The sequence below is a fragment of the Metarhizium brunneum genome, chromosome 3, assembly GCF_013426205.1.
Source record: "Metarhizium brunneum chromosome 3, complete sequence".
Lineage (NCBI taxonomy): Eukaryota > Fungi > Ascomycota > Sordariomycetes > Hypocreales > Clavicipitaceae > Metarhizium > Metarhizium brunneum.
Window position 1 is genome coordinate 1,647,641 of NC_089424.1, and position 19,260 is coordinate 1,666,900.

The 19,260-nt window shown below is 49.8% G+C and overlaps 4 protein-coding genes across 4 annotated transcripts; 2 read left to right on the plus strand and 2 right to left on the minus strand.

Moving 5' to 3' along the window:
* Positions 1–809: 809 nt before the first annotated feature.
* On the minus strand, positions 810–4,340 carry G6M90_00g057610 (uncharacterized protein; the record flags this gene model as incomplete). Its single annotated transcript, XM_014688856.1, has 2 exons — positions 810–1,359; positions 1,423–4,340. The coding sequence occupies 2 exons, from the start codon at positions 4,338–4,340 to the stop codon at positions 810–812; spliced, it is 3,468 nt and encodes a 1,155-aa protein (XP_014544342.1).
* An 843-nt stretch (positions 4,341–5,183) lies between these two features.
* Positions 5,184–7,175, minus strand: G6M90_00g057620 (uncharacterized protein; the record flags this gene model as incomplete). The annotated part of the gene is made up of 3 exons (XM_066130646.1): positions 5,184–5,781; positions 5,833–6,482; positions 6,648–7,175. The coding sequence occupies 3 exons, from the start codon at positions 7,173–7,175 to the stop codon at positions 5,184–5,186; spliced, it is 1,776 nt and encodes a 591-aa protein (XP_065986700.1).
* Positions 7,176–11,788: 4,613 nt separating this feature from the next.
* sif3 (Sad1-interacting factor 3) lies at positions 11,789–13,995 on the plus strand (the record flags this gene model as incomplete). The annotated part of the gene is made up of 3 exons (XM_014688858.1): positions 11,789–11,821; positions 11,908–13,258; positions 13,358–13,995. The coding sequence occupies 3 exons, from the start codon at positions 11,789–11,791 to the stop codon at positions 13,993–13,995; spliced, it is 2,022 nt and encodes a 673-aa protein (XP_014544344.1).
* A 1,159-nt stretch (positions 13,996–15,154) lies between these two features.
* Positions 15,155–17,506, plus strand: ADE1_1 (Bifunctional purine biosynthetic protein ADE1; the record flags this gene model as incomplete). Its single annotated transcript, XM_014688859.1, has 1 exon — positions 15,155–17,506. One exon carries the CDS (start codon positions 15,155–15,157, stop codon positions 17,504–17,506), a length of 2,352 nt encoding a protein of 783 aa, XP_014544345.1.
* Positions 17,507–19,260: the final 1,754 nt, after the last annotated feature.

Sequence of the window (19,260 nt, forward strand, 5' to 3'; positions counted from 1 at the left end):
TCGGTCTTGACTGGTCACCTGCGGCGCCCAGCATCTTTATATATAGGGAGAGGTGCATCTACCGTCCATCGATGCTGTCTCCCCTATGGCGAGCATTCATCCATCAACATGCCGTCATTCTAGTCTAGTCAGACTATCAAAGAGGGGAAAAAAACTTCGAGAGGCCGACTCGAGTCTGCTTCGCTGGATGCTTGGCTTTAGCCCGAACACAACACAACAAATATTGGGCTGGTCAAAAGGCGGGAGGCTCGAGTCACCTCATTTCTCCTTTCAAGCCTGACACCCAGATATTATGAAGTATTATGAGGAACGTGACGGAGAGTAACTTAGCAACTCGTGGTCGGCGCAGTAACAGCCCACAACCAGCCATAGAAGTGAGGTAATAAAGGGGAATTAGACTGATCAAGATAAAAAAAGGTGTTGCGTATTTTGCTATTGATCGCATGCTATTTCTACGTAAACTCAATACGTAAACCGGCTAATAGTTTGAATATGTTAATTAATCTGTGTCAACACTACGTGATTATACAAAGCTGCTGCATGGCTTACTTCCTGGCTCGGTTGATCGTAGTATGTGCATGCGGTTGTTTGCCATTTCAAGAACAATCCCATGCCAAATCTGTTCTCAAACGCCGTGTGGGAAAATGTGTATCAACTCCAATCTTAGTGATGGTCCCTCCGAATCTCCAAAAAACAAAGTTTGCCAGGCCGTGTCTGGGGTATTGCAAGTTTTGATGGAGTAGCGCCTTATTCCCATGCTTGCGGCATCAACATAATTACCTATCTACTTGGTAGGTAATTATAATACCTTACTCCCAGGTTTTAGCTAGTGGGCTGCCAACCTTGGGCGCGAACTGAAGACTTTTGCGTCTTGCTGCCATGAGTCTTAGCATGACCTGTTCATCTTTCTCGCGGCTCAAAACTCCCTTTCCTAATTCGCGATATTTGCTTTCTTTCGGAGGACAAGTTCTTGTTAAAAAGCTCTGCTTCGACGGCGACATGATGCCTGATAAGTCTTCTGAAGTTGGTGTTTCCGGCAGTTCTGCCGCGTACTTTGCAATTGCCTCGGGCGCTGGAGTCTTCGGAACTGGAGTGAGCAATGCACATGACCATTCGAGGTCCTCATCATCTAGGTCCCCCTGATCAGATGGTGTGTGCATCCACATAGTGCTCTCTCTTCGATTTCTAGGCGTATTTGGGGTCTTGGATGGGTTATTAGTACCAGATATAATCGTACCATTGAGATTTGCAATCGCCTTGGGTTCCATGCTTTTACGACGCCTAGCGCCTCCACGGGGTATGAAAGTCGTGTCAATGTAATAAGGGGATTCCTCGAGCCATTCATTCTCACGTTCGCAGCTATTTCAACGTCATGTTAGTTAGTGACTACAACGACCTGCATAGTCAGGTCAAGCAACTTACTCTAGAACCCAGCTGACGCCGACGCAGTGGACAACTCCATTGCTTTCCCGAACTTTCTCCATAGTGCGTTTACCGCCATCCTTGAACACGACGTGGGTAATCCCAACTTTGCTCGATAACGCGCCTTCGCTAGTGAGAGAGCCGCTGGGGTTCCAATTCCAAGTCTTGACACATTTGGCGCCCATTTGGTTCAAGAGCTCGACGAAAATGCCGCTGGCGTCCGCACCTTCCGTAGTATGCACATCGACAAACACCACAGCACCACGAAGCAGTCCTGGGTTGATATCTCGACAAGGGGTTTTCCCAGGCGTGCCGACGCTTGACCACAGATCTCCTTTGGCGGGAGTGGAGAATGGGTCATAGGCAGGAAGTATGGACGCGCGCTTTTTCCCTTTTGTCGGTGAGTATGAGATGACTGTGGCGCTTCGGGGCAAATGCCCTACACTTTTTGCACTGAAACTCCTTTTTTTAGATGGGCTTGGTTCCGAATCATCTGCTGGCTTCAGTGGGACTTTGGTGGTTGTAAAGTAAGGCTTTTTCTGCTGTGACGGTCGAGTAGGTGTGACGGGCGTAACATATCTTGCAGAAGGAAGAACCGTGTCCTCAGGGAGCTGGTTCTCATCGCCGTATTCCTGGCTAGCTTCCGAGAGAGCTTCCTCCGTATGTTGGGTTTCGCGGTCATCATCCACATTCTGGGGCATGAGTTGCATATTATTAGCTTCTGCAGCAAGAGCAATATCCTCATTTGTCATAGCAATGTCCTCCATAGTAACAGCGTCGTCATTTGTCCTCTGTCCGATCTCCGACTCAGTATGCTGACGGGGAGATTCTAAATCAGCGTGAACGAGAATTTCATCTTCAAAAAAGCTGTTCTTCATAGGCGAAGCCTCTGATTGCAATGTCATCTCTAGAACTGCAGTAGACGAAGTGATATTGCCGTCGTGGGTGCCTCCAACAACAGAGGATTGATCCTTGGTCATCTTGGTAGGACTAGCCGATGCCCAAGCCCCGAATTTCTCAGTTAAGGACGTTAAACCAAGGGTAGATCTCCGTGAGTCCCTTGGAGCCGCATGAGTCATGTCTCTCCCATTCGTGGACCTACGATCCAAACGACTATGATGTGCTGGGAGCTGCTTCAGAGGAGACAAATCGTCCTCAGACTCAAAATCAGATGCAAAGTCGCGGCACGCATCAAGAACACTACCCCGAAGCTGAAACCTTGCACCTCGCTTTGTCGCTGGGGTTGCTGTAATTGCAGCGTTGCTTATCTGAATCTCAGGCTTCCCGATGTGTCCATCTGTTTCTTCTCCCAGAACCATGGCGCCGTCTTCGCAGATTTCTCTATCAGTTTCAAATAGTTCTGTAACCACCTGGCCGTTGCGAATATATTCATAGCTGTCGGCCTCTGCCATCTCTTCGGGGGCAGAGCGGCCGATGGGGTAGACTTTTTCATCTTCTTCTTCATCCTCTATATCATCTGCATTTATTAGAGGGTCAGCATGGCGTGGCAAGACGGCAGACATTCGACCTGGAAAGCGAGGGCTGTCGGCCAGGCTAGTGAAAGGGTCGTCGCCGATGTCGCCAGTCTCGCCATCATGAAATTCTTCAGCGAGGAGCAGCTGAGAAGGCAAGCCACTAGTACTGACACTCGAACATGAAACAACGATTGGCTGCATTCTGGGGGTCCTGGTTAATATGGCATTCTTGCCATTTAATTCCTCCGTCACCGGCCTGAAACCGGGCATGGCCCGCTTAGCTGGAGATTGAAGCAGTGAGCTTTTGAGCGGCGGCTGACCATGAAGCGGCGTCCCAGCCGTCATTGGCGGAAATTTTGAGCCCTTTATCGGTGACGGAGGTCTCTTGGCAGGGGAATAAAGAAGAGAAGACTGATTGTGTTGGTCCTCCGAAGGAAGGGCCCGGGGTTTCAGAAGGGATCCGGGTAATTGGACTTTGCCACATGGTCTCTTTGCCGGCGACGTCAATGACTCCTTTGTAGGGGATGTGGGTGGTCGTCTTGGCGGTGATGTTAAAGTAGTTGTTTCGGGAGGCGCAACGAGCTCTTCCACATCTGTCATTGCATTGTCCTCTTGTTGACTAGATGTGGCGTTAAGTGACTTCTGGTTGATAGGCGCGTATGCCGATAGCTTGACGGAAGTTTTGATTGAAGGTTTGATCTCATCGCCTCCAGCCAGCTCATCATCTGAACACTCTTCGTCTCGCGAAATAGGCATTTGGGTAACTTTCTTAGGACTCAGTGGCTTCTTGGGGCCCGTGTCAGAATCCTGAGAGGTTTTTGGCTGCGGCTTTGGCATTGTGGCAGCTCCACGCCTCGCAGGTCGGCCTCGCAGGCCTCCCATGCTTCCCGCACCCTTCGCCTTTGATGCAAGACCGAGGTTTTCCTTTCCCGCTCCTTGGAATTTTACAGATTTCTTCATAGTGGTTTTAGCTTCTTCTTGAGCTTCTTTGGTGTCGTTTCCAGCACGAGTACGCGTCGGTCTTTTTGCTATTGGCTCTGGCTCTTGAAGAGGGGCCTTTCTTGCGCGGCCGCGGAGTCGGGATGAGCCAGCATTGTCATTTGATGAATCTGCCGCGAGCTTCTTGGCGCCTCCTCTACACGTGGATGTGTTCGATGAAGGGCCCATAACGGCTACAGTGTTGCTTTCTTCGTTGCCAGGGGCCTTTCTGGGTCCGGTCCTTGTGGTCCTTCTGGCGGCAGACACTCTGAGCGTGTCGTCGCCATCGTCATTCTCATCAGCCCTAGTCTTCCTTTTTGCGGCCGTACTTTTGGTGCTTGCTGTTGCTTTGGAAAGTGATCGAGCTTTGGCAGCTGCTGTGACGATTTTGGTCGACTTGGCAGCGGCGTCGCTTGCTTTGGCGGCTGCTCGAGCTCGCGTCATTCTTTTCGGGGGGGAGTCCATTGCCGCCACAACTCGCTCTGGGTTATCTTTGCAAGTATTCTGGGGTTAGTAAATCAGCATAAAATAAGACCACGAGCTTTACATGGTGTCTTTCTGCACAAGCGTAGATAGTATGCAGGAGTGATGGTCTTCACGGATCAAGCTGAGCTAGCTAGCTTTGTTGTCGGTGAGCTGCCGTGTTTAGTACCACCGGTTGCTCGGCAACGACACAGTGTATGCATGTGTGGACCAGACTCATCGAGCCACCGCGCTTCCTTGGACGGTAAGCTGCCAACACCATATCCCAGGTCATATTGGACTCTTGCTTCAAGGGACAAGTCATATTGACGTCACAATATGCTCATTTCACTTGGACTGTAGCGGTCGATGGCATGTAGAGGCCTGATTTGTTAATGGCACGAATACCAGTTGCCGATTGGTTGATAGGAAACTATTTACATTTAGAGAACGCGTGCAGCTCTCAAAACCGCAACAGTCTCTAGTCATGTCCTCTTTCACAGAATAACAAAAGTATCGTTAAACGAAGAATACTATATACGTTTGCGCACTAATCCAGACGAACATGGAAACACAGAAGACTTGAACAAGTCAACCCGTGTCAGCACCTCGCTATGCGACCATCTCTTCATAAGCTCATAACCGTAGACTGCATTGATGGCATAGCTGTTGAACAACTCACGGTTGTTTCTCTTGGCAAGTTAAGCAGCAGAAGGATAAAAGAACATTACAACTATTCACAAGGGGGGGTATACTGTAGTTATTGCTTTTAGTGTGCTGCATACCAATATGCAGCCTGGCAAGCAAAGAGTCAACACCTGAATCGACCGATCCTTGACCGATTTTCTACCCAGGTCTAAAAGACGGCCGAAAGGGGCCGTCAATCTTCACGTCTTTGACACCCTCTGGCATCAGCCGTAGCCACTCGTTCCAGCTTTCAATATCAACGTTATCGTCGGTCAGTCGAATAGAAAGATGGAGTTGCGGATTGTTTTCATAGGAGAAACTATTTCGCGTCGGGCTGGGGTGATGGATAGGAGAAAGAAATACTGACGGCAATCTTGAATTGCCAGACATCATTGTATGTAGCGGAACAGGAAACGTCGTCAGCGTCTCGCGTTCGGGAGTTGTGTCCCGAACAATCTTGGGATAGTGTGACAATAGTAACGCATGCAGTTCTACCACCGAGAGAGGGGCAGATCGCGCAGCCCGAGCACTCAAAAGCTCCGATAGAGCTCTTGTAAATGCACACCGGCCAAGAGAGGTAGCGTGATCCTCAGATGCCGAGGCTGCAAGGAGCTCCAAGACGCCTTTTCGCCGTACAATCTTGGACGACGGATAGTAAGCAGCATCCATAAGAATGAGTACATCTGCGCAAGCCTCCTCTAATATTTGTTGCATGCCACTCCATCGGATTGTAGAAGCCTGATCTTTGTCCATTGAGCTGCGGTGAGTTAGTTTGGATAGCAACTTGGTCCTATAGATCGGCACGTACCTAGTCAAAATCATTTCCCTGTTGCCATCGAGACATGTGTGTCCAGCGTAATAAACGATTTTTAAAACGTCGCGTTGATCGCAATCTTCGGCAAAATCATTCAGCCGGCGTGAGAGCCATCTCCATGAGCTCTTGGAACTATCTGAGGCAGATGGAATAGCTTGAATATGAAACGTATAGTGATAAGACCTGTCAAACACATGGGCCAACTCTTGAAGTGCATCTTGTATGGTTGTCGCGTCTTCGTCGTCATGCCAGAAGAGCAGCAATACTTGAACAGAGTTGTACCGCCCGCGATGGGTTGTAGATAGGATTTTTGGCACATTGTGTTGCAATTCATTTTTGAGGCTCTCGATTCCTGGCAAGGATAAGGACTTTTCCAATCTCGGGCCAGACGGCAACGGGGTGCGAATTCGAGCCTCGCTCAGTGGGTGTCGGCCTGGCTGATGATATGCTGTTGGCGAAGAATCTATATCCATTGCCTGAGTCTCGTGCGCGAAAGTTGGTTGGATAATGCTCAGTGACGAAGCCGGGCTCAGTGGGCGTCCTGCACCGAAGGACGGCGTTACATCTTGACTGTTGGGGCTCTGTGATCTGTGAAACCGGTGTAACAGGTCTTCCCAGGTCATATTGTGGTGACTGGGATGGCACTTTGGGCACTCGAATGGTTAGCCAAAGGACAAGTACGATGCGAACAGCCACCTCACGGAACACAAGCTGAGGTGGAGGAGCAAAAGTTACATGCATGACAACATCAATAGAACAAAAGGCTGTTGGGTTCCAGAAAGCAGAAACAGGATACGAGAAATACTTACGGCAACCCGTCTTCGACGACAGTCATGACATGCCCCCAGCTTTCTGATCAAGGCAGCGCGCTCTCTAGATTGCTGTGACAAAGGCCCAGTACGTCTCCTGCTGGCGCGGCGGGTGTTAGAGACGTCGGAGCCGTCTTTGACTGAGAAGATGGATTGATGCAAGCTAGGGGAGGTGTCGGCACTGTACGATGTGTTGTTGGTCTCAGCAGAGGCCGTGGTGGCCGTGGTGGCCTGAGTTGAAATAGAGGACAAGGTATCCTTGCGCGGAGGAGGCGAGCCCGAATGCATGAGACGAGGTGAAGTCGGAGAGTACATGGCATGACGAACCAAACTCTCGTCAACCTTTGCGGCCGGGGGTGATGGTGAGGTAGATTTTACCGTATCAGCAACAACACCAGGCGTCGGGGCAGCAGACTCGATGGGATTGCAGCCGTCTTCGTCGCGAACCGTAGTCAACATGGAAAGGGATGATGAAGATGCCGCCGCCGCCGCCGCGGTGGCATCAGCCAAACTATGGACGGGATCCATGACGAAGAGAGATGACGGTCGGATTATGCCGCTATGCGATCATAATTGTTGGCTCCAACAAAGGTTGAGGCGATATCGTCAGGGAGAGTTGAGCCCGACAGCGGTTGAGAGCCTATCACCACGACACCCAAGAAATCCCTATTTTAAACTGGAATCTTGGCATTCAATTCGAAAGACGGCAGATCAAGGCGGAATTTAGTCCCAATTGGCGCTCACAGCCTTGCGTTAGGCGTGTGGAAGAAAAAAATATGAGGAGCCGGCCGGTATACCGTATAACACGCGAAGTTGTCTTGCGCCGGCGTTGGTCCTCTTGCAGCTTACACTTTCTGCTGCGTCGTCGGGGTGGTTGGTGGTTTGTAAGGGTTTTCCGGAGACAAAAAACTTGGGAGGCTCAAAATTTCTTATGTGAGCTCCCTCGTATAACCAACAATGGCCAGGTTAACTGAGCTTCTCGTGGGCTCTGGGTTTGGTTTTCTTTTTGTTGAAGATGAAAGTGATCGCTTGAAGCACTTCAAGTCTTGAACGCTCGACGACGTGGGCAGACCCCCCACCAAAAGGACCAAACTAAGATGGGACAAGGACAAGGACAAGGCCACTGGTACCCTTCGCAGAGAGCACTCACTGCTGACGAGAGATAGCCGAGGACTGGAGGGAGGAGGGGCCTGGCGGTTGCAGTGGAGAATGGAGAAACCAGACATGGACTGGACGGAGCACCATGTGTAGTAGGGAAAACGGCTTGACTTGTTTTTATTCAGACCTTGGACGTAGAATACGGGCGTGCATGTGCAACCCAGGTCCGGACGTCGCCAAGCTTCTGGGTTTTCGGTCGTGCTAGGCCCAGAGCATTGGGTCAGGACTGGATGGAAGGGCAGACAAATCTACAGAGTGCCGCTGACCTGACTCCCGTGCCGGACTTTAGAAGGAAATACGTCTGGTGCGAGGTACGTACCCTATGTACTCCGTACCTGTAGACAGAGTCAGGTCCGGATGCCGTTCCAGATGTCGTCTTTTATCATTTCAAGTTCGTCCTCGGGCACAACACGCAGGGGCGCAGCATTTCGAACGTTGAGCCGAAGCAGCGGGTGGAGGCGCTCCAGCCAGACCGACTCGGAAGCAAGAGGTGAGCAGACCAGACCTGGACTTGAACTTGATCATGTCCAGAAAGGAAAACGCCAATGCCGAGCACGAAGCGGCTGCGGCCGGGATCAATCGATGCCTCTATGTTGTATCGATACATGTCTGGCATGTGTGTGGTCTGGTGGTCTTGCAATTTGATCCACTACTAAGTAAGTACTAAGTAAGTAGTTGACCCCCTGAGAACATTCAATCGACCAGACGGTACTATGGAGACCCGAGGGCCGTAGCGACACTGGCTGGTACATACATGTAACTTTGAAGCTGCGGTTGGCCCTCGACATTGGCTCGAGCAGAAATCATCATGAATGGGCCCAGGCCATAAGCAACTCGGCGAAAGGTCAGCAGCCGGCCATGTCTCTCTCCCAGGTTAGATGCCAGGTTGGTACACATAGGCGCTCCGGGTAGACGAGAGAGGTAAGCGGCACTCAACGGCCCTCAAGGGCACTCAAGGGCATGCGCAGGCAAGGCTCGAGCACGAGCAAACGGGCAACAAGCCGGCGCTCGAGTGGTAGGCGCATGCAGACAGGGCGACGTCGAGCACCAGGCGTGTCAAGGTCGCAGATAGGTCGTGAAACCACACTTGTACATACACCACCACATGGACAAAGATGAGGGACCCGGCGGCGGCTCCCGCAGAGGATGGCTGGATGGCTGGCTGGCTTGGAGGGCATCCTCGTCGACGGTTTCTCTGCTGTGGCTCCCCGGTCCGGTCGGTGGCTGTGGGAAGAACCGGGAGAGAACTGGGCAAACATGCAGTCAAGGATCAATGATGACAGCATCACCCTCGAGTGCTCTGCTGTTTTTGGTCCGTCATGCACGGCGCCGTTGCAGTTGAGCCATCGCTGTCTGGAGCGAGCTGCTGCAGCTCATGGCTCTCGCCTCAGTTGTAAGCCGCTTCGGTACTGCATTCACCGAACCCTACGGAAATTTTCAACTTCGGCGGTCGCTTCGACGCCCTTTTTTTCATGGAGTGAAAGGTACCAGACATAGTCACTCCGTAGAAACCTGATAGTAGAGGCGCGTCTCCGTCCGACACCCCGTGTACGGGAACAAGACCGCTTTCACTATCCCAGCATGTGCAAGTCTGAAGATGCCAGCAACAACAGCCCACGAAAATACACCTGGTGCATATGGGCATTGGCAGGAAGCATGCGGGATGATGGCTGACTGCTTGGAATGGCAGATACTCCGGCTCCGTACGTCCCACGTGCTTGTGGCCTGCTCAACTTGACCTTTCCTCCACAGCTTCCCTTGTTTAGACTTTGGAGCGCGAGGTACGGAGTAACTACTGCAGACTCGAGTCTGGTCAAGTGCAATGTCGCAGATGGTACTACTACTAGGTTTCTACCGCGGAGAGAGTCTGGGGAGAGTCTGGGGCATCTTTCTGGGGCTGCTGGGAAGTGATTCGATTGGCAAACATGCGGAGTACTTGGGCACACAGCTGTGCAAGCACCACCATATAGGTACCTGGGTAGCTCATCCATGTTGTCCTCTCAGGCTACTTACTTGGGTACGAGCGATATTTTTGCCCATCAAATACTACTCCGTACTATGGCCTGGTTCTCTGAAACCTCGCGTCTGATCTGTCCTGAAGAGCCGGTTGGTCAGATGCAGTCTTGGCTCAATCACTGATCAGCTACTCCGTACTGATTTTTTTTCTGTGGCGATGTTAAAGTTTCCGGTTTCACCTCGCAACCCGATTGCGGAATCTCACATGCATTCGGCTACACAACTTTCCAACCAAGCCGTCGGTGTAAGGTCGCCCACCACCATGTCCAGGACGCGTCGTTTCCTTTAACACAATGGAAATGGAATGGAATTACAGAGCCTTATTTATGAACTAGGACTTGCAGTTGCTACTCTTCAGACAAAAGCTGAATTTATTCTTTTCTTCTTCTTCTTTTTGCTGTGTAGCAAATTTAAAAAGGCAAAAAAGACATTCTTTTTGACTTGACTGTCGTCTCCTTCGTAGGCGCCGTCTGTCTAGCCAGCTTGTTAGTAGAAAAGCAACTAGACCGGACATTTGAACCAAACTCGTCGTAAGCCACGAGCCGCTAGTTTTCGCCGTCCTCTATATTTCTTCGTCTAGACCAAACGAGCCTCCACAATTTCCTTCTCCTGGGTATCCCCATGTTTCCGGCCCAGGAACAAAGCACATGTCTAGTCAATGCTAACTAACGGCCCCAGGTTGCCTCACCGAGGTCCAGTCGGCTCGCTCGGTGGGTGCTTGTGGCTGCGGTCCCGTGAAATCTTCTTGCACGCACCCATTCTCAACAAAATGCTCCCTTGGTTGGTCTCAAAACGTAGATCTATGCAAATCGTCAAATCTCCGGAGACCGTGACCGTGATGGTCATATCATGTATGCTCATGCCGTCATTGGCTCACGCGCGGCGAGAAAATTATTGGTGGAAGTGGGCTCTCGAGCTCCGAGCCAACATGCCCGAACCCTTCAATATCTATGTACCCCAACTTGCCACAAGTACTATTTTATTGATTCGCTCGAAGTTGGGATGAGGTGAGAGATATGGGTCAATCGACACTGCCCGCCTTCAAACTGCTGCGGGCTCTCTGCATCTGCGTACTCGGAGCTTCATCATCGGTGTCTGTCGTGTATGTAGTACGGCATAATGGACGGCATTTGCCCACTGGAGCTAGCATAATATTCCGACCATGTCAATATGCAAACTTTGACTTTGTGTAGCCATCCGTCGGACTCGCGCGTGGTAAGACCTGATTGACTAGCTCGCATCTACGTCTGTAACTGATGAGCTTTCGTTCGCTGGGGACAGCCTCTCTGACACTTAGCTCATCTTTCGGCGCCAAAACCTGGTCTTTCTGACACCTTTCCATTGGGATTCTTCCTCTGGCTCTTACAGTGACAATGACCATGTCAAGTTTGATGTACATACATATGAGGCTATCGCGAGATGGCCTTGACTAGCGGGCCGCGGCGCTGCAGTGGCTGCACCAATTGTGCTGGTACGTCTGACGCGTCACGATGCGTATGTACGGTCCATTTCTCTAGTCTCTTTACTGTCCTTGGCCTAGTACATCCTAATACTATTTTAGATTTTACGCTTGCACAATACTCGTATCTTTCTTGTAATTTCATTTGACTACAGAGCGAAACAATACTCCCCTTTAACATACCTACTTTAGGTACTGTGGTGGAAATGTGGGTCGGGGAAAGACTTCTGGGACCCTGCTTAGTACGTACTTAAGTAAGAAGCTACATTGTAACTACCTAGGTACCTAGGTAGGTACCTAGGTACTTACGTATGTGCCACCACAGAACCCAACCTACGACCTTTTCGAGTCTTCAACAACACCCTCATCATCAGCTAATGCGAAATCCGTCCAACGCAGTCGAATTGACAGCCTCAGCAAATTATATTATCCCCAATCCAAGCGTAGGCTCTACTGGTCGGACTGCAAAGGGATCCCCATTCACCCGACCTTGCCATTTGATGCGAACATGTCGTCAGGGAAGCGAGGCCCTACGGTGCTAGTACGTTGATTGTCAATATTTATATATCTTCCCTCCTTTCTCTCTTCGCAGGCCCAGAATTTTTCATTCGCTTACAACTGCGATAGGTCACTGATGCGCGGGAGAGATCAAATCAACGCAGATCTCTTCGTCGCCAAGATGCCTCTTCCGGGGCTCCTAGCCGAGTGCCAATGCGGTTTATGACCGTCGATAATGTTCTGCAATACAACACACAGATTCCATCCGGACAACCACGAGCACCCCCCATTCCACAGAGACCTCATGCAGCTGCCGCAGCCAGCCAAGGCAGACGGGTCATTTCGGGCGGTGGTTTACCTAACCTTCAGTCACGAACCGGCCAACCCATGCCATCACGAACAACAAAGATTAGCCAAAAGCTAGTTCTTCTTCCGGAGACCGATGATCACAGCGATAACGCGGAAGAAGAAGTGGAAAGCGAAACAGTATTGGCTCGGAGATTACAAAACGAAGAAAGTAGACCGCTGAGGGACGAGGAGTTGGACGTTCTTAGAAAAAGAGGAGGCGTCCGGGGGAAAAGCTATGCTGAAAGACTGCCCAAGCCGCAACGAAAAGACAAGGTCAGCCGATTAACAGCATACTGCACGGCTCAGGCGTACAAGACGGCAGAGACGTCAGAATTTTTGAGAAAGAAGCACGAAGCAAAGACTAAACTGTATGACGACTGTCTGTATGCCATCTACGCATTGCCGTTGTTGAATGGCACAGAGGGATATCGAGTACGAGGACGGCCTATGCTGAAAACTCCAGGAACGGGTAAGACCATGCTCGACTTAGAGATCGAGAGAAGCGAGCAGCGTGACCACCACGAGGGTTATTTCGAAGACGATGCATATACTCAGCCCGAGAGCCCAGAACGAGGTGGTCGAGATTCCTCTGCCCACGGTCCCTCCCGATCTCATGGGCATGAGGGCCAGCAGGAACAAGATGATGGCATTCCGTCGCAGATGAGCCGTCTGGCACCGGATGCCAAAAATTTTGCTGAACTGTTTGTTTTCTCGTATGGCGTTGTGGTATTCTGGAACTTTACGGAACACCAGGAGAAGGATATTCTCGCCGACTTGACTTTCGCTGATGCCGAAGATAACATCAGTCTGTTGACTCGCCCGCTGGAGCAAGACGATTTTGAGACGGAAGAATTCCACTTCGAGTACAGCGCAGATGTCAAGCGACCAAGAGTGTTCAACGATATGATTACATTGTTGCCTCGGTCTGACCACATGATCAAGTTGACCATTAGCCATGCTATTGCCCAGAGCACCAAATTATGCTTTTTTGAGGAGAGGATGAGTGAAACTATGCTAGACGCGCAACATGTGCCAAAAACGTTGGCGCTAACAGGACAGTTGAATATGACAAGAGTAGAGATTGTCACTCTTCTCGGCAGATTATTCAAGAGCCGAGTGGATATCAATCTATGTAAGTTGTCTCCCCTCCGCTATTGGAGCCAAAAATTTTCATCAAAACTCAACTGCGCAAGACTATAGGGACTGCATTTCTGACTCTAGTGTAATATAGCATCGAATATTCTTGATGTCCCGAATTTCTTCTGGGACTCAGAACCTACGCTACATCCGCTTTATGTTGCCATCCGCGAGTATCTCGAAATTGATCCTCGAATAAAGGTTCTAAACGAAAGATGCCGTGTATTTCTTGATCTCGCCGAGATTCTGTCCGACTCAATCGCTGATGCCAAGATGAGCTACATTACCTGGATTGTCATTATCCTCATTGTCGGCAGTATTCTCGTCACGGTAACCGAAGTCATTCTACGCTTTGTTATGCTCAAGAAGAGCGGTAGCAAACTTAATACATCCTTTACATCAATATCCTGGAGCGGGGATATTGATCCTGCTGAGGTCCCCGAGGTCTTCTCTCTTCCTTCAGCGCCCATACCTAGCCAATCTCGCACCAGCACGACGTCAAGAAAAGGGACAGGTCCCAGGAAAGCGGCTGGCGCTGAAGCACATACAGATCTAGAAATTCTAGCTCTGACGCTAGGCCTGCAGTCAAACGCTACGTTAGACGACGTCAGACGAGGTATTCGCGATCTGAGACAAACAGCAGCGTCTAATGGGCATTGCTCCACTAAAAATTTGTCTCCTTTGGGTTCGGCAGAATTGCGAAAGAAGGGCATGATGGATGCGTCTTATTAGTATTAACCTTTGGTTAGTTCGCGCGGGGCACTTCTATATACAATATACCCCTGATAGTTTAGCCATGTGTGACATCAGTAGATGGGGCCAGTGTGAGGTTATACGCTAACAACTGTCATTTTCAAGAGCCTACCCCATAGAGTTAATTCTCTTAAGCACAAGAAAATATAGGAGATATTAACCCGAATAAAAAGTACTAATCCTTTTTTTTTTAATTATTATAAAAAATTATAAAAAAAAAGGCTAGTTAATCACCAGGACCTACTAGTAATATAATTAATAATTATACCTTACTAATATAATTAAATTATAATAAAAAAATAAATAAATAAAGGCTAGCTAATCACCAGGACCCACTAGTAACACAATCAATAGCTATACCTAGCTAATTTGATAGTAACACACAATTTTAAAAACAGTACACACATCGCAATACATCAAATCTACTAGCTCAAGAGGTGATTCATGACCTTACACGCCGGCAAAAGTATACACGTAATAATGACGGCGACTCGCAACCACGTGAGTCACGCCCCGAAAAACTCAGAGTAATCCAACACAACATAAATCGACGAAGTCTGCGCCCGACTTTCACGAAGCCCATTAAGATCAAGGACACCATAGAGCTTATCAATAAAAAGTAGCTCTGTGTCATAGTTTTCCCCCTCATTGCGGAGGGGAGTACTAATCCTTCTATATTTTTTACAAGGTTTGCTTCTGTGATGACGGTGGCTGAGGCTATCGCGAGATGGCTTTAGCAGCGGTTTTTGTAGTACCTGGTACTCCACTTTATTAGTTTATTTCCTGATACCTTGTTGGGCCCTTAGCCCCAGTCAGCTCCGCCAGAAGTCACTGCTGGCTAAACGTACAGGGGTTGGATTGCAGGCTGGTTGTTGAGGAGGGGCAAAAGAGGTAAAAAAAAAAAAAAAAGGGCCTTGGATAATGGCACAGAGCATACATACATATACTACAGACACGTAAGGTTTGTCGTCGGCATGTTGTGACTGACTGGAAATCAGGACAAGAAATTTCTGATTTTATTCCGCAAGACTCTCGATTCGCCGACTCAATTTGTACGAACCATCGACCACTCGACCCCGTCTGGTCACCCTCGTCAATTCACCGTCTTCTCGAATTCTAAACGACAACACATACTGAAATGGGCAGTGTTCGAGTTCTCCTGATCGGAAATGGTGGCCGTGAGCATGCTCTGGCGTGGAAATTGAGCCAGTCTGCTCGAGTTGACACCATATTTGCCGTCCCTGGCAACGGCGGCACTGCCTCGTGTCCAAAGGTTACCAATGTCACCTCAGTCTCAGCGGAAGATTACCCAGGCCTCGTCACCTTTGCACAATCAAATGGGGTCAATTTAGTCGTTCCTGGACCCGAAGCGCCTCTCGTGGACGGCGTGGAAGGGTTCTTCAAAAAGGCCGGAATACCTTGTTTTGGCCCCTCCAAAGAGGCAGCTCGATTGGAGGGAAGCAAGACCTATTCCAAGGACTTCATGAAGAAATACAACATCCCAACTGCTACGTACGAAAACTTTTCTGACTATCAGAAAGCGATCGAGTATATTGATAGCGTCTCTCACGAAGTTGTCATCAAGGCAACCGGTCTCGCTGCCGGCAAAGGCGTTATCCTGCCTCAATCGAAACAAGAGGCGAAGGATGCCCTGAAGCAGATCATGGTTGACAAGGCCTTTGGATCTGCTGGAGATGAGGTTGTTATTGAAGAACTCCTGGCTGGCGACGAGCTGAGCGTTCTCACCTTTTGCGATGGTTACACTATTCGATCATTGCCTTTGGCGCAGGACCACAAGCGCATTTTTGATGGCGATCAAGGCCCCAATACCGGAGGAATGGGTTGCTACGCGCCTACAAACATCGCCACAAAGGAGTTGACGGAACGCATTGACAAAGAAATCCTCGAGCCTACTATTTTGGGAATGCGACGGGAGAAGCAGCCATTCCGCGGTGTACTGTTCACCGGCCTCATGATTACCAGTGCTGGTCCCAAAGTCCTGGAATACAACGTGCGATTTGGCGACCCAGAAACCCAAACTGTCTTGCCTCTTCTCTCCGCCGACACAGATTTGGCAGATATAATGCTTGCTTGTGCTGAAGGGTACCTCGACAACTGTCACTTGAAGGTCGAGCAGAAGTTCAGCGCAACTGTTGTTGTTGCTGCTGGCGGATACCCTGGCTCTTATGCCAAGGGGATTCCAATGACTGTTTTGCAACCGCCCCGAGGTAGCACCATTTTCCATGCGGGAACCAGGCTGGATGGAGACCAGCTCAAGTCATCTGGTGGTCGAGTGATTGCGATTAACTCTGTGGGTGAATCCCTTAGAGCCGCTGTGGACGCGTCGTATTCTGCACTCGCCTCAGGAATAATCAGCTTCGAAGCCATGTTCTTCCGAAAGGATATTGCGCACCGCGCTTTTCGAGATCAATCCAAGGAGGCCATGACTTACGCCCAAGCTGGTGTCGATATCCAAGCCGGTAATGATTTTGTCGAGAAAATCAAGAAGGCCGTAGCCAGCACCAAACGACCCGGAGCTGAGGCAGAAATCGGTGGATTCGGTGGCGAGCTTGATCTTTCACAATGCGGATACCAGAGCGTACCAATTCTTGTTGGCGCTATTGATGGCGTTGGTACCAAGCTCATGATTGCCCAAGCTATGAAGAAGCATGACACTGTGGGTATTGATCTTGTTGCCATGAATGTAAACGACTTGATCGTTCAGGGAGCCACGCCATTGATGTTCCTGGATTACTACGGCTGCAGCAAGCTTGACCTTCCATCTGCGGCCGCCTTTGTCGAAGGCGTCGCTGATGGCTGTCGCCAGGCTGGATGTGCTTTGGTAGGTGGTGAGACCGCTGAAATGCCCGGCATGTATCAGGGCGAGGATTATGATGCCGCAGGATGCGCAGTTGGTGCCGTCACCTCTGAGGAGCGACTCCCTCGGCAGAATACCATGACGGAAGGTGACGTTCTTCTTGGTCTCGGGTCTGTTGGTGTCCATTCCAATGGCTTTTCGCTGGTGAGAAGGATAGTGCAGAGTGCTGGCTTGGCGTATGAATCACAAGCGCCATGGGATATATCGAAAACCGTTGGAGAATCCCTCCTGACCCCCACCCGCATCTACGTCAAGAGCCTTTTGCCAGTTCTCAGTGAAATCAAGGGTCTGGCACACGTTACCGGTGGTGGTCTCATCGAGAACGTTCCCCGTATGTTGCCAGATGGCCTTGCTGCTGAAATCATCTACGGCTCTTGGGACATTCTGCCTGTCTTCCAGTGGCTCAAGCAGGCTGGAAATGTTGACCCCGCTGAAATGTGCCGTACGTTCAACTCGGGCGTTGGCATGGTCATTGCTGTAGATGCCAGCAAGGCCGACGCTGTGGCCCAAGCACTTTCCGCTTCTGAAAGCGTCTACAAGATAGGACGGCTGGTCCGTCGTAATCAGGGCCAACCTGGCTGTGAGGTTAAGAATCTTGAGTTATGGGCATGAGAATATCGAACACAGTTAGCCGCAAAAAGTTAAATCAGAGCTTAAGTTGAAGGGATACAAATAAACACACGGTGCATCCGTGACGACGTCGCCGTTGTTATTGAAGTAAGTTGCAGAAGAACTATTAGAGTAGATAAATGGGAGCGTCGCGCGTTATCCTCCTTTGCGATGGACACATAGGTGTTACAAACCAGACACCTACAATATTCAAGGCGGACTAAGCTCTATTCTATTTCATATCCCTTTTCCCAAGATATACAACCATACCATACGCCATGCTTCGAGAAAACAAAACTTCACAACAATACGTTTCCAAGTTATGATGCGCGAGACCATTCACCGCTTCGGAACTCACCATTTGCCTCTCTGTACCCGATCTCATTCCTTCGGTCATCAATGAGCCTACCCCATTCGAGCAGTAGTCGAAATAGATATATCTCCATGTCCTTCTTACTTATTGCTTCGCCGGCCCAACGTTGGCCTTGTCGCGCGATCCACTGCCCATCAGAAGAACGGCCTGTCAGGTATGTATTAATACCGTTCATTTTGGCCTTGTTCGCAGTCCCTGTAAAGTAAAGTAATGTCGTATGTAGGGCTTGATATCTTGGGTCTACAGGCACAAAATGCAGCCAAGGAGTGAGCCGCTCGGAATACCAAGTCTTGAACGTTGTTGAGATGAAGGGTAGACTCTGTGAGTGTAGCATCTTCAATATCGTAGCTGGTGGGCCGTCGTCTTCATCAGTCAAAAGTACATACCGATACTTTAAGGGATCCTCGGTCTGGGTGTTTTCACCATAAACTTTCTTAAGGGTGTTGCAGTGTTGGCTTGCACAGGCGGAAAAATCGTCTATACCGACATTGAAGGACAGGTCGCGATTAGCCTCTGCAACTGAAACAGACACTGATCTGAATTTATGATCCGCCCCTGAAATAGGGAGAATGACCGTTGCCCAGTCTCTGGAGTCAGCATTGTTGATAAGGTGCATTAACCTTAACTTATGGCTTCCCCGTAACGCTTGTTCATTGATGACTTGCCCACCGATTGCACTCCTCCAGAATAGAGTGTCCTTGCGTTTCAAAAAGGGCTCACTGTCATCCACCTGCTCTTGTCGGAAGTAAGACAATGGGACCAGAATATCTTGAAACCCTGCCATCTTAGATGGGCCAAATAGGGGAACGAGTTCTCTGATCGGTGGGGTGCTTAGGTCTGTCATTGCAAAGCTGTGTAGATGATTAAGGTCAGGCTGAGAGCACACATCCAATGATTTCTCCCAGTCGCTCAACAACTGGCCACGGGAGTGTTGCCTCACACAAGCCGAACAAAATACACTAAGATCCCAGTAAGGGCTTGTTTGGGCCCTCGACGTCGCGGGACATGCTTCAGTTCGCATCTGCTGAAAATCACTCGCCCGAGTTTGATGCCATGTTGCACTTTGAGCAGCCTCCTCTGTGTATCTCGATCCCAGTGTATTGTTTTCTGCAGACCAAGTATTCGTTGACCTTTTAGATATTATTTTGGCCATGGATTGCAGGTACCCTCGGCTCTGAAGTTGGGTATCTTTCCACAACGGAAGCACTCGTGGTGCCGCGTTCAAATTGACAGGGAGAACCATGTCAGGTAGATGTCTTGAGAACTTTTTTATCATATCGGCCAGCTCCCTCAGATCCATGTTCTTGGATTCATGTCCAGCATCACTGACAGTGACTTGCCCATTTTCCACGGTTATGTTTCCGACGCCAGGGTTTGACAATGC